The sequence below is a fragment of the Diplodia seriata genome (genome assembly GCF_021436955.1).
Source record: "Diplodia seriata strain FDS-637 chromosome Unknown scaffold_3, whole genome shotgun sequence".
Lineage (NCBI taxonomy): Eukaryota > Fungi > Ascomycota > Dothideomycetes > Botryosphaeriales > Botryosphaeriaceae > Diplodia > Diplodia seriata.
Genome location: NW_027117310.1, coordinates 3,839,044 through 3,852,254, shown reverse-complemented (window position 1 = coordinate 3,852,254; position 13,211 = coordinate 3,839,044). Strand labels below are relative to the sequence as shown.

Genomic DNA, 13,211 nt, shown 5'->3' with positions numbered 1-13,211 from the left:
TCCAGTTCAGCGATGAGGATGGGTAAGCAAGACTGCATGCATGATGGAGAACGGCACTGATGCTTGGCCGATGCAGCGTGATTGACTTCCTCACCATTTTCCCTGGCCACTACACGGTAAGAAGCCCAGATGAAGACGGATTCCGAGCCAGCTGCTGACGCACAGATATAGGGAAGGACCAACCACATCCACGGTAGAATACATCAGACGAACGACAAAAGAAAGACTTACTAACAGCGATGCAGTCATGTCCCACCTCAGCGCGGAACAGCTGGACAACGGTACCATCACGTCGGGCCAGATCTCGCACGTCGGCCAGCTCTTCTTCGACCAGGACCTCATCGACCTCGTTGAGACGGCGTCGCCGTACTCGACCAACACGCAGGAGCAGGTAAGACGGCCGTTGGTCCTTTTTGGGGCGACCAGGCTGACAGGCATGGACAGATGCTCAACGTGGACGACGGCATCATGGAGCAGGAGTCGGCGACCAGCGACCCGGTGGTGTCGTACGTGCTTCTGGGCGACACCATCGAGGAGGGCGTCTTCTCGTGGATCAGCTTCGGAGTCGACACGTCGGTCAACAAGACGGTCAACGCCGCGTCGTCGTGCTATGCCGAAGGCTGCGTGGCCAACGAGAACTCGGGCGGCCCCGGCGGTCCGCCTCCCAACGGTACCTTCCCCTCGGGCTTCCCGACGCCGCCGGCGAGGAAGTAGACCACGAGCTGACCCGGACTGCAGCTGCCTAAGTCTGCAAGCGTTCGTACGAGCGACTTCGGACGACGGAAACGGAATGATGGGGATGAGGCGAGAGTTCGTGACGGAGAGACGAGTTGCTAGCTGGGAAGCTTGGGGTAGCCAGTAGTCAGGTGTAGGTAGAGAATTGCAGATGTTAGCCTTGGCGACGAGACCCGCTCAAGCGTGCGTGACTGGAGTGATGATGGGGTGCGGTGGAGATGATGTCGGGCTTGGAGGTGCGGGCGGATAAAAAGGCGGGTGAATGGGCGGCGAATCCGCGGCACGAGGCGGCAGCGACGTCACCCGCGCCTTCCTCAACTCTCCTTCTCTCTCTTCACGCCGGATGATCGACACGCCCAGCAGCCACGGCGCCCGAGCTCGGCCAGCATTCAGGCAGAATGGCTAGCGCGCCGGCATCTCGCAGTCCCAGCCGCATACAGCTCCTTCGCGCAGCCGATGGCTAGCGTGGAGCTGTTTTTTGCTCATGTCATGGGTAGTTAAAGCTATCGTCCGCACGAGAATGTCGAATTAAAAATTCTACATATATGTCTAGATAAATACTTTAACTACCTACGTATTATTTTTTTTTTCTCTAAGAACGAGCTAAGGCATAGTTACGCCATGTTCTGCTATTCTTCGCGCTAGCCATCGGCTGTAAGAGGGGTCTGTAGCAGCCGCTCGAAGTCCCTCTGGCCGAATCGGAGCCCTTCGGCAGCGCCTAGCCCAGCTGCCGCAGATGAGCCGACCCCGCAGCTACATACCGTACTACTCCACACTCTCCAGAGATCCAACGTCGTACGTGCGGAGATGTCATTCTATTTCCGAATCATGCGTCGCATACAAAAGCCGCCTCAAGCGGCTCTTTTCCCCTGTAGCTGATCACGACTTTCTCCCCCCATTTCATCCCCTATCTAACAGCCATGTCGTTGCGGACGAGCATTGCCGGCGTAGCGGCTTTGGCTACTCAAGCCCTCGCCGTCGAGCTCACTACGTTTGGCTTCCCGGACTGTGCCAATGGCCCGCTGAAGGACAATTTAGTCTGTGACAGCTCCGCCTGTGCGTATATTCCTCCCCCCGTTCCTGACGCTACTTCACTAACGCTCCCGTGCAGCTCCCCGTGACCGAGCAACGGCCCTGGTCAATGAGCTCACCCTTGAGGAGAAGTTCAACAACACCGGCAACACCAGCCCTGGCGTGCCTCGTCTCGGCATCCCTGCCTACCAATGGTGGAATGAAGGTCTGCACGAATTGCCCCTCACAAAAGAAATTGGCCTGACTCTCGTAGCACTCCACGGAGTCGCCTTCACTCTCCCCGGCAAGCCAATGACCGATTCCGGCAACTTCTCTTACGCCACTTCCTTTCCGCAACCTATTCTTATGGGCGCTGCGTTTGACGATGAGTTGATTTACGATGTAGCGAGCGTCATCAGCACTGAAGCTAGAGCCTTCAGCAACGGCGGCCGCTCTGGCTTGGACTATTGGGTGAGCCTCGCTCCTGCCGGACTTGTGCCAAACCCACAAGCCTAACGATCCTGTCTTGATAGACTCCCAACATCAATCCCTACAAAGATCCAAGATGGGGCCGTGGACAAGGTGAGTCCTGATCCTTTTTACTTTGAACTACACCATATGTGACTCAGACCATGTTCCATCTCGCCTGTCCCGAAGTTAGACTAAACCATTATTCCAGAAACCCCTGGAGAGGATCCTTTCCATCTTTCCAGTTACGTCCAGAATCTCATCCGCGGCCTTGAGGGCAACCAAGACGACCCCTACAAGAAAATTGTAGCTACGTGCAAGCATTTCACTGGTTATGATCTGGAGAACTGTAAGCCGAAAAGAAAATTGCAATAACAGCCTCATCGTCCTCTAACTAGTCGTAGGGAACGGCAACTTCAGATATCAATTCGACGCACAGATCAGCATGCAAGACATGGTGGAGTACTACATGCCCTCATTCCAGGCATGTGCCCGGGAAGCCAAGGTCGGGGCTTTCATGTGCTCCTACAATGCTGTCAATGGCGTCCCGACCTGCGCCGATCCCTGGCTTCTGCAGACTGTTCTGCGCGAGCATTGGGGCTGGGATCAGGAGGACCAGTGGGTTGTCAGTGACTGCGACGCCATACAGAACGTCTTCCTTCCACACGAATGGGCTGCCACTCGCGAGCAAGCGGTTGCAGACTCGCTCAAGGCCGGAACAGGTAGGACCCCATCATCTCCGCAGCCTTTCCATCTCTAAACTTCCTTGTTAGATCTCAACTGCGGCACTTATTACCCAAGATATCTTCCCGGTGCTTATGAGCAAGGCCTGATTAACGACACCGACCTGGACAGAGCACTGACACGGTAAGATACTGACTGAAAAATCCACCAACTAAAACATGCCGGCTGACAAACCGTCCAGGACATATGCCTCCCTCGTCAAGCTCGGATACTTTGACAGCGCCGAGGACCAGCCATACCGGCAGATCGGCTGGTCGGACGTCAACACGCAGCACGCGCAGGAGCTGGCGCTCAAGGCCGCGCAGGAAGGCATCGTGCTGCTCAAGAACGACGGCCTGCTCCCCCTGTCCCTCGACGGCGTGTCGTCCATCGCGCTGATCGGCTCGTGGGCCAACGCCACCGAGCAGATGCAAGGCAACTACTACGGCATCCCGCCCTACCTGCACTCGCCCCTGTACGCCGCCGAGCGGCTCGGCGTCACGGTCAACTACGCCGAAGGCGCCAGCCAGGGCAACCCCACGACGGACGACGGCGCCGAGTACGACGCGGCCGCAAAATCCGACGTCATCGTCGTCGTCGGCGGCATCGACAACGACGTCGAGAGCGAGGAGCTCGACCGCGTCGCGCTCGCGTGGTCGGGCCCGCAGCTCGACATGATCACGCAGCTCGCAACCTACGGCAAGCCCCTCGTGGTCGTGCAGATGGGCGCCGGCCAGCTCGACTCAACACCACTCATCGCCAACGCCAACGTCTCCGCCCTGCTCTGGGGCGGCTACCCGGGCCAGGACGGCGGCGTCGCCCTCTTCGACGTCATCACGGGCGCGACGGCCCCCGCGGGGAGACTCCCCTTGACGCAGTACCCCGCGCGCTACGCCGGCGACGTGGCCATGACGGACATGTCGCTGCGGCCGTCGGCCGCCAGCCCGGGGCGCACGTACAAGTGGTACAACGGCACCGCCGTCTTCCCGTTCGGCTTCGGCCTGCACTACACCAACTTCTCCGCCGACGTCACATCCGGCCCCGGCCTTTCCAACAACCAATCATTCGCCATCGCCGACTTGATCTCGTCCTGCAACAGCACCACCAGCAAACTCGACCTCTGCCCCTTCACCACCCTCGCCCTCACCATCACCAACACCGGCGCCCGCGCCAGCGACTTCGTCGCCCTCGCCTTCCTCACGGGCTCCTTCGGCCCCGCGCCGCACCCGCGCTCCTCCCTCGTCGCCTACACGCGTCTCCACAACATCGCCGCCGGCGCCGCGCGGCCCGCCTCCCTCCCCCTCACCCTCGGCAGCCTGGCAAGGGTCAACGAGAACGGCGACAAGGTGCTGTATCCGGGGGCCTACGGCGTCGTGGTGGACGTGCCGGACGCGCCGTTGGCGAGGGTCGAGTTTGAGTTGACGGGGGAGGAGGGGGGCGTGGTGATTGAGAAGTGGCCGAGGCTGCCGATGGAGGGGAGGGAGGGGGCGGGGGTGGGGGGTGTGCCCGAGGGGTATTATGGGGGTGGGTATGGGAGCGTGCAGGAGGTTCTGTGAGCGAGCTCGGGTGTGGGGTGGGGTGGGGTAGGTGGAAGGGAGATGTGGAATGCGGTATGTATGGCGCACTCGCTGACTGGATGGGGAGGTGGGCGTGCGTGTGTGCGGTCCTTGGAATCTTGCCGCCTACTGTGGCTATATGATCTGGCTAGCCCGGCGTGCATGCGAGGAATGGCTTCGTTAATTGAAAGAGTGTATGGCAATGAATACACATGTCTAAGTGACGTGATAACAGTTTGTTTTAGTGTACTGTATCATTTAGTGCTAAAGGTAGTCTAGGTGCTTTCCTTACTGACGAATCAGTTGACGTCGTGACGAGAATAAAGAACTTATTTTCGCTGTACGCAATTAAAGTCATCATCCAGAGGAATCTGTAGAACGTGAAGCCGTACAACATCTTTCGGGCATCGACTGCAACTATATATTTTACGTGATATGTGAAAAGAAGCAGAGGTAGAACGAACCCCCTTCTACCTCTTCCACGAACCAAGTGTCGGGCGCGGGGTCCACCACACGCACGTCATAAGCACCGCACAAGCAAAAGCAAAGAAAAGAAAAGAAAGAAAAGGCTCCAGCTCCAAGCTTCAGCTCACCTCCAGCCCCAGCCCCAGCTCCAGCGCAGCCAATCCGACGCCGAGACCGCAGCCGTACGCTTCCTCGCGCCTCTCCTCCCCCCGGCCCGTCACTACCGCCCACCAACCAACCAGTAGCAGCAACAGCAGTCGGTAGTCAGAGAACAAGGATCCTACGTCCATACATGACAAAAAGCCGGGAAACGCAACAACCGGGTAGGTACCCGCAGCCGCACGGTGCGCGGGTGTGATCGGGAACGATTCCGAGCCGGCCTTTTTCACCGCTTCTTCGGAACCGTCCCACCCCCTCTCTTTGGCCCTTTTCAGGATGCTTTTTTCGGCGCCGGCCGGTGAGAAGAAGGTGCCCCACGTATGGTACGTCAGTCGTCGGACGCAGTCCTGCACCGAGCATTTCGGGTGGTGGGAAAGAAGAGAAAAAGAAAAAAGAAAAGGCACACACAAAAGAGAGTACACGCAGCCCACTAATCCCGGAGCAGAGGTCGTTCTGGAGGCAATTCCGCCGTTCGACACGTTGATAGCTACCTATTATGGTTAGGCGGGAGGGGGGAGGGGGGAAAGGATTCGCCAGCCAAAAAAGTAAAAATTGTGGTTTTCTCTGATTCGAAAAAAAAAGAGCCAAACGTCATGAGGCGCGGTCAGTCCTTTTTTTTTTTTCCCTTCGGTGCTCCAGCTCTGGTGTGATGACTTTCGTGCGCATGTGACCATTGGCAAACCAGTCTCTTGCATCTTCGCTAACTAGCCCCCGTTCCTGGCTGTGGTTTTTATGCAATCATCTTGTTTGACGAGAAGAAACGGGAGAGCGCAAGCGAAATGCCCGATGATAGGCCAACCACTGAGAGTCTGACGAGACTCTTATGTTGAAGCATTGTCTAACAATAAACTTTTTCCCTTCCTTCCAGAACCCGACGGAGAAGCAACTGGGAAAAGCTTCAGGTGTGACGGGGCGCCGCAGTTATAGCATCGGATATTATTGTTTGATCTACGCGATGGACCAGGTTCAAAACAAGTTTGCCAACCCGGATCTCGCCGCAGAAAGCGAGGGGTGCACGGAATCGTTGGGAAAAAAAAGAACGGTCCGCGGGGTTCGCCGTTCCGAAGCGTGATAGGACAATGGCGGCCGTCAGGCTCGGGAAGAAAGCGAGAGAGAGAAGTTCCATCTTGCACTGTACCATAATCTACGGCTGGCTATCTAAACATACAGAGAGAAAGTAGAGTAGTTGCAGAAGCCCCCAACGTGAGCGATGCCGGACTGAGAAGAGTGCGAATACGTGTATGTGAGCAATGAAAAACGACGAAGCCACCCTTCCATACCATCTACCAGACCCGCGCTCCTCGCTCTTTGAACACCAAAACATGACCTTTAGCAAAGAAGAAAAAAAAAAACGACTCCGACAATGGAACAGAAAAAAAAAATTGACAAGCGAAAACGCCCGGCACCCCGGCCTCCACCAGCAGTTCATCTCTGCGAAGTAAAACTCCATGCTATTTCCCATTTTGATGATTTCCCGTCTCCCTCGTCACAACGACAACACTCCCCCCTCCCTCCACGTAGCATGTCCCACGAGCTCTCTTTGCTCCAAACCCCGGTCCTACTTCCCCTGCTCTTCCTTGCTCTGCTTCCACACCTCTCCCCCGTAGTGTCAAATGTTGAATTTCCCCTTTCGCGCTTTTTCCAGCATGTGTCCCCCATCCTCCCCGTCTCCCAGTCGCCTCAAGCGCAGCACGAAACGAGCCGGAGAGGAAAAAACAGACGCGCCGCCCGGAATGTAGAGAAAAAGCCCAGGCGGGGCAAATGTCAGCGCTCCATGCCGGTGAAGCGATCGTCGTCTAGGTCGTGATGTAGCCTCCGCCTCTTAAAAGGGAGGGAGGAATGATGCGATGATGATGATGAACCCACGGAGGGGGGAAGGAGAGAAGAAGAACGGGGTGACGGCGGCGGCGGCATCAGCTGCTCGTCCCTCGTTCTCTTCATTGCTTGGCTTTGGCTGGCGGTGGCGGCACCGGCCCTCCCCCCCTCCTCCCTCTTTCAACAAGCACGGCCTAGCAGCATCAATCGTCACTTGCTCCACACGCGGCTGTGCGCCACGAGCGCCCAGTCGATGTCGCGCCACAGCTTGTACTTCTCCTTGATCGGGTCGTCGAACAGGCTGTCCAGCTCGCGCCGCCACACCTCCTCGCGCCCGCGGCTGCGGCCCTCGCAGTACTCGCGCTCCGGCGGGCTGTACCCCGCCGTCTCCCAGTCCAGGATGCCCGTGATGCGCAGCGTCTTGGGGTCCACCATGATGTTGACCGGCTGCAGGTCGCCGTGCGTGAAGACCTTCTCGTCCGACTCGTCCTCGGCCCGGATCCGCGCCACCAGCGGCTCGTCCGCCTCGCTCAGCTCGCCCGTCGTGCGGCTGTTGCGCAGCGCCTCCACCACGCCCTCGTTGTACTCGGCCCGGCTGCCGAACGGCCCGTACGTCTTCTGCTCGCCCGGGCTGGCCAGGCACAGGTGCTTGAAGACGATGTCTTCGCACGGCCCGCCCGGCCCGCTGCCGGGCTCGATGGCTGGCGTCTGCGGCTGCGGCGGTGGAGAGGCGTCGCCGGGGTGCGGGCTGTAGGCGTCGGAGCCGGCGCTGCTGCTGCCGGTGCTTCCGCGGTGGTGGTGGTGCGGGTTGCTCTGGTCGCCGTAGTTTGCAACGCTGCTTCCGCCGCCTAGGCTGCCGTACCAACTGCCTTTGAGCTCGCGCCATTGTTCAATGAAGCCGCGCAGCTGCTCGACGATGGAGACGCGTTTCTCGGCGTCCAGGCGGTCCCACAGCTCGCTGAGGGGCCGGCCCTCAATCTTCTCCATCAGGATGAAGCCTAGGTCGTCTTTCATGAAGCTCTGGTAGATCTCTGGCACCGGCACGTTGGGCAGCCTCGTCTTCAGGAAGCGCATGGCCTCGGCCTCGGCCATCCGCACTGTCGGACCTTTCTTCAGGATGGCGTTTGCCGACGGCAGGTAGAAGATGCGTGGGCCCAGCTTCTCCGGGAAGAGGTCCACCGCGTTCTCCGGTATCAGCGGCACATCCTCAGATAGAAGGCGCCACGGCCGACGGGGCACCCGGCTTCTGTAAGTATGCAACGTCCGTTAGGTTCATGCTGATGTTGGAGGGGGGAGAGGTGTTGATGACGCAAGAAGTGGGGCTTGAAACGTGGAGGGGCAGGGCGGGGGGTTCGGGTAGGGCGAATGTGTGACAGTGAAGCGGTGGAAACAGGAGACTGTCGCAGGGGCGCAACGCTCACATCGGTCTGAATGCTAGATGGTGTAGAGGGGGTTCAGCGGGACAATCGTAAGCATACCTTGGGGGGTGTGCTGGCGCTGTTGAGCTCATGGCGACGTTCTTGCGAGCCAGCGACGGGAGCAATGCGCACGTCTGCGTCGGTGCCTGTTGGAGCCTGCGTTGGCTGCTGCTGCTGCTGCTATTGACTGTTGCTCTTCCGGCTCTTCTTCAGCGACGAGGTCAGATGCTCCGCGGCGGAGTCCGGCCAGCGGCGCGGCTCAGACTGACTCGGCTCAGGACTACGTCGAACCCAACGGCCCTAACCTGCGGAGAGGAGAGGCTGCAGAAATGGAGACGGGCGTCTGGCGGTTGTCGGCAAGAGTACGAGGGAGAAAGGGCAGCTGGGTAGCGTCCCTCTGGCCGTGGAATGGAGCCGGACTTTCCGAAGGAAGACCGGCGGCGGGTGACGGATGGAAGCAGTAGCCGTTCCTGGCAAAGGGTGCTTTGGATGGGGGGTGTGAGGGCGTGTGGGGGTTCGCAAGGCTAGAGGAGGGGAGGAGTCGAGCGGCGCGGCACGACGGGAAGCGGTTGGTCTCCTGCAGGGTCTTTTTCGCAGTTGCTCAGCTGGTCTCCTGATCCCTGTCAGTCCCGGCCCTTTCTCAACCTATTTTTTTTTTCTGGCGGCGCCGGGCAGGAGAGAGGCCGTTGTGGAAGCCGCGTTGCTGACGTCGGTGGCGCGGGTCGTGACCAGCTGGATCCTGGATGCTTGCAGGTCAGGGGTGGGCGCGCGAGGGATCTTTGCGGTCAGGTCGAAAGAAGTGTCGGGCTGCAAAAAGACGAGACGAGGCGCCCACGCGGCGGAACAGCCTGCGTTGAGCCGTCCTGCCCCGCCGGCACGAGAGCAAAAGACGCTCGGATGCGACCATCCCTGCCCCATGCGGCAGGGATCTGTGCCAGACTTCTATCCAGACTGCCGGGTACTGCTTGTGGAAAGCTAAAATCAACCTTGACATTTTTCGCAGGCTGAGGCCGTTCAGATGTCTGCGGGCCGCGGCGGCCTCCCATAGAACTCCGCGAGCGCCCCCAGATGCGTCTACCAAAGCAAAGAATTTATACAGCTGCTCCCAAAGCGCGATGTGCGGTCACCTGACGATCCGCCGAGACACTACACCGACTTCCTCCCCGCCTTTTTCTTGCCCTTCGGCCCGGCCCCGTCCTCGCCGTTGGCCTGTTTTGCCTCTGCATTTCCTGTTTTGGCAGATGCCTTGCTTCCCTTTTTGCTCGCCTTGTCGCCCTTTGAGCTCTTGTCCTTGCTCTCCTTCACCTCCTCCACTTCCTTCTTTGCCTCCTTTACCTCTTTCTTCGCCTCCTTCGCCGCCTTCTTCGCCGCCTTTGCTTCCTTCTTTGCCTCCTTCGCCTCCTCCTTTGTGCCCTCGCTCACCTCCGCCTGCTTCTCTGCCTTCTCTCCCTCTTCGGATGACTTCTCACTCCCCTTGTTCGTCTTCTTACTCAACATCGCCTTCGGGTTCTTGCCCTTCCGCCTCATCTGGGACTTGATGTTCCTCTCGATGAGCTTCTGGTCCTCCTCGTCGTCCCAGCCACCAAACTCGTCTTCCGTCTCCTTGCCGCTCTCATCCGTCGTGATCGGGGTCTTGTCCACGACCTCGGTCTCGTCGTTCTTCTTGGGCCTGTACGACTTGGTGCTGGCGTTCGTCGCGCTGACGGCGTTGGCGGGCGTCGGGCCAGTCTTCTTGAACTTGGCGACGAAGAAACCGTCCACGTTGTAGGCGTGCGGGTAGTAGCGACGCGTCTCCTTGAGGCTGGCGTGGAACTGACGTCCCTGGTAGCTGACGAAGCCCTCCTTGCCGAACGTGAGGCCGGTCGACACGAGCTTAACGTTCGGCCGCTTCTCCAGCGCGTACTGCACCACCCGCTCGTTCTCGTCCACCGTGACCGAACACGTCGAGTAGACAATGTAACCGCCCGTCTTCGAGGCGTGGTCGACACTGTCGATGGCGTGAAGAAGAAGCTGCTTCTGCAAGTGAGGCAGACGCATGAAGTCCAGCTCCGTCTTGTTGGTCTTGACACTAGCGTCCTTGGCGATGACACCAGTTCCCGAGCAGGGAGCATCGAGCAGGACACGGTCGAAACCGCCAATGACTCTGGGGAACTCCATGGCATCGTAGTGGCAAACGATGGTGTTCTTGACACCCAGACGATGGATGTTACCGATCAGACCCTTCGCACGGTCCTTGTTCGCATCGTTGGCGAAAATGCAACCAGTGTTCTTCATGAGCGCAGCCATGTGTGTTGTTTTACCACCAGGAGCGGAGGCCATGTCGAGAACGCGCTCGTTCTCCTGGGGTGCAAGGGCCATGACGGGCAGGAAGGAGGAAGCGGCTTGCAGAATGTAGTGTCCAGCGAGGTACTCGGGGGTGGCACCAATGGGAACCTGCGACTCGAAAATCTGGAGACCGACCTTGGACCACTTGCCGACTGGCTCAAGCGTTACGCCACGGTTGATGAGGGCCTGGGCGAGCTGGCGACGGTGGGAGCGGAGAGTGTTTGTCCTGATGACGACGGGACGGGGAGTCTCGTTGGCCTCGAAGAATGCGAAAGCCTCGCTCGGGGGGAATAGATGCCACAGCTTGTCCGCCATGTACTGGGAGTATCCGTAGTAGGCACAAATATCCTTGAGCACCTGAGCCGTGTACTCTGCTCTCGACCTTCCGGGCTCGGCCAGATTCTTGAAATCGTTCAGGAGGCGGATGGTGTCGGTGATGCGAGTCCGCAGGAGCTGGAGATCAGGCGCAACGTGCGGGCCTTCGTCATCCTCATCGTCGCTCCCAGCGTCGCCCAGAATCTTGGGGCGATCGCCAGCAATGTTGGTCTGCAACGCAGCCTCCTCCAATTCCGCCTGCGCCTCGGCCTCCTCCTGTGCCCTTTGCATGTCAAGTCTCCGCGACAAGCCTTCGATGTTGGCGGCCGTGAGCCTCTCCTCGGCATCGTCGTCGTCGTCCTCATCCTCCGACCACATGGCTTGCTTGCCGGGCATATCTTCGTCGGAATCGACGACGTCGTCCGAGTCCTCGTCCAGGAAATCGTCGTCGGAAGGCATTTCGTCGGAGTTGATGAGCTCGTCCAGTCCGGTGACATCCTCGTCCTCCCACATTTCCTCGTCCTCGTCTTCAGACTCGGGCTCGGGTGCCTTTTTGGATTTTTTGCTCACGCCGTTGGCCTTCGCCTTCTCCTTGACAGCGGGAGCAGCTTTGCCATTGGCCTTGGGCTTGACATCCTCCTTGACTTTTTTCGTCGCCTTCACCGAGGCGCCCTCGCCGGAGGTCCTGCGCTTCTTGGGCCTGCCATCGTGTCGGGTGGCTGGCTGGGCTTCGGGTGCGTCCTTGCGCTTGCGGGTGACGAGAGACTCGTCGAGGGGGGCGGGGACGCCCTGCTTTTGCATGCGACGGCTGGGGCCCATGATTGCGGTGGGAAAAAGGTGCCGAGGTGAGAAAAGTGTGAGGAAACAGCAGAAGACTGGCCTCGTCGCGGACTTCAGATCGCAAAAAATCCGGGTCGCCGTCCGTGCGGTGCGGCAGAATCCGCTCACCGCCCCGATCGCTCGAGCGTCTGTCCCGCGCCAGGCCAGGCAGGATAGCATCATCACCCAATTGCGCCAACCCTAAGCTCCTCCTCCCCCGCTCTCGCGCGCTGTGTTTCCTCAACTTCCCACCACAGTCCTACCCAGACCAAACCCCGGCTCCCTCCTTCACCATGACGGAACTGTCTTTCGCAAAACAGTTCCTCACAGCGCTCGAGGCGCGCCCCGCCCGCCTCTCCAGCGACCATGTCGTAGACCCCAAGAGCTACCCAGCGCAGCCGGCCGTACGTCCTCCTTTCCCCCTCTCCCAAACCCACCAATGCCCTGCAACCGCAAGAAAACCAATCCCCACATGCTAACACCCCCACCCAGTTCATCCTCCCCCGCATGCCCCAACCCAAGCGCAAACCCACCACCACTGGCACCACTACGGACGCCGCCGCTGCCGCCGCCGACCAACCCACCACCACCGCGGACACCGCCGCCGAAACCGACCTCGTAACCGTAACCCTCAAACCCACCCGCCCCACCCCCACGCTCCCCACCTACACCCTCCCCGTGCCCGTCTCCCCCGCCACGACCTCGATGCACGACCTCAAAGCCGCCTACGCTGCCTCCACCGGCGGCGACCTCTCGACCGGCAAGATCAAAGTGCTCTACGCCAAGAAACCCGTCAACGACACCAAAACGATCAAGGACGTCTTAGGTGCAGCAGGAACGACGAATGGTGGCGCAGTCGAGTTCAGCATCATGGTGCTCGGCGGCGGCGGCGGCGGCGGTGCAGGCGCAACAGGCACCACGCCCACAAGCACGGGCACGCCCGCCATCTCGACGCCGCCCGAACGCCTCGCGAGTCCGCCTGTCGCGGCTCCGTCGCAGCCCGAGATCGAAATGGGCGAGGCGCCGCCGGTGGGTTCCGATACCCCAGAAGAGGGCGGCGCGGCGGCGATAGCGCAGACGGATGGTTTTTGGGCCGACCTGAAGGGCTTCCTCGTGCAGCGGCTGAAGGACGAGGCCGAGGGCGAGCGGTTGGCGGGGGTGTTTCGGGAGGCGTGGGCGCGGCAGTAGGGGCAGGAGCAGCGGCAGAAGCAGGAGCAGCGGCACAAGCAGTAGCAGTAGCAGAAGCAGTAGCGGCACAAGCAGTAGCAGAAGGGTGTGTACTGAGTGCTTTTCCGTTGTTTGGATTATAGGTAGGTAAGGGTGGAGTGGAGTCAGTGAGCATACGACACGACGGGAGACGGGAGAGAGAGTGTTTCTTTGGAACTTAGGTTGCGTGCGTTCG

General features: G+C 59.7%; 5 protein-coding genes across 5 annotated transcripts; 3 read left to right on the top strand and 2 right to left on the bottom strand.

The window, feature by feature from the left end:
* Window positions 1-18: 18 nt before the first annotated feature.
* On the top strand, window positions 19-714 carry SLS55_003837 (uncharacterized protein; the record flags this gene model as incomplete). Its single annotated transcript, XM_066775301.1, has 2 exons — window positions 19-22; window positions 392-714. The coding sequence occupies 2 exons, from the start codon at window positions 19-21 to the stop codon at window positions 712-714; spliced, it is 327 nt and encodes a 108-aa protein (XP_066635420.1).
* A 941-nt stretch (window positions 715-1,655) lies between these two features.
* Window positions 1,656-2,262, top strand: SLS55_003836 (uncharacterized protein; the record flags this gene model as incomplete). Its single annotated transcript, XM_066775300.1, has 2 exons — window positions 1,656-1,791; window positions 1,847-2,262. 2 exons carry the CDS (start codon window positions 1,656-1,658, stop codon window positions 2,260-2,262), a joined length of 552 nt encoding a protein of 183 aa, XP_066635419.1.
* A 482-nt stretch (window positions 2,263-2,744) lies between these two features.
* SLS55_003835 (uncharacterized protein) lies at window positions 2,745-4,493 on the top strand (the record flags this gene model as incomplete). The annotated part of the gene is made up of 2 exons (XM_066775299.1): window positions 2,745-2,749; window positions 3,140-4,493. The coding sequence occupies 2 exons, from the start codon at window positions 2,745-2,747 to the stop codon at window positions 4,491-4,493; spliced, it is 1,359 nt and encodes a 452-aa protein (XP_066635418.1).
* A 2,649-nt stretch (window positions 4,494-7,142) lies between these two features.
* SLS55_003834 (uncharacterized protein) lies at window positions 7,143-8,024 on the bottom strand (the record flags this gene model as incomplete). The annotated part of the gene is made up of 1 exon (XM_066775298.1): window positions 7,143-8,024. One exon carries the CDS (start codon window positions 8,022-8,024, stop codon window positions 7,143-7,145), a length of 882 nt encoding a protein of 293 aa, XP_066635417.1.
* A 1,472-nt stretch (window positions 8,025-9,496) lies between these two features.
* NOP2 (rRNA (cytosine-C5-)-methyltransferase nop2) lies at window positions 9,497-11,809 on the bottom strand (the record flags this gene model as incomplete). Its single annotated transcript, XM_066775297.1, has 1 exon — window positions 9,497-11,809. The coding sequence occupies one exon, from the start codon at window positions 11,807-11,809 to the stop codon at window positions 9,497-9,499; it is 2,313 nt and encodes a 770-aa protein (XP_066635416.1).
* Window positions 11,810-13,211: the final 1,402 nt, after the last annotated feature.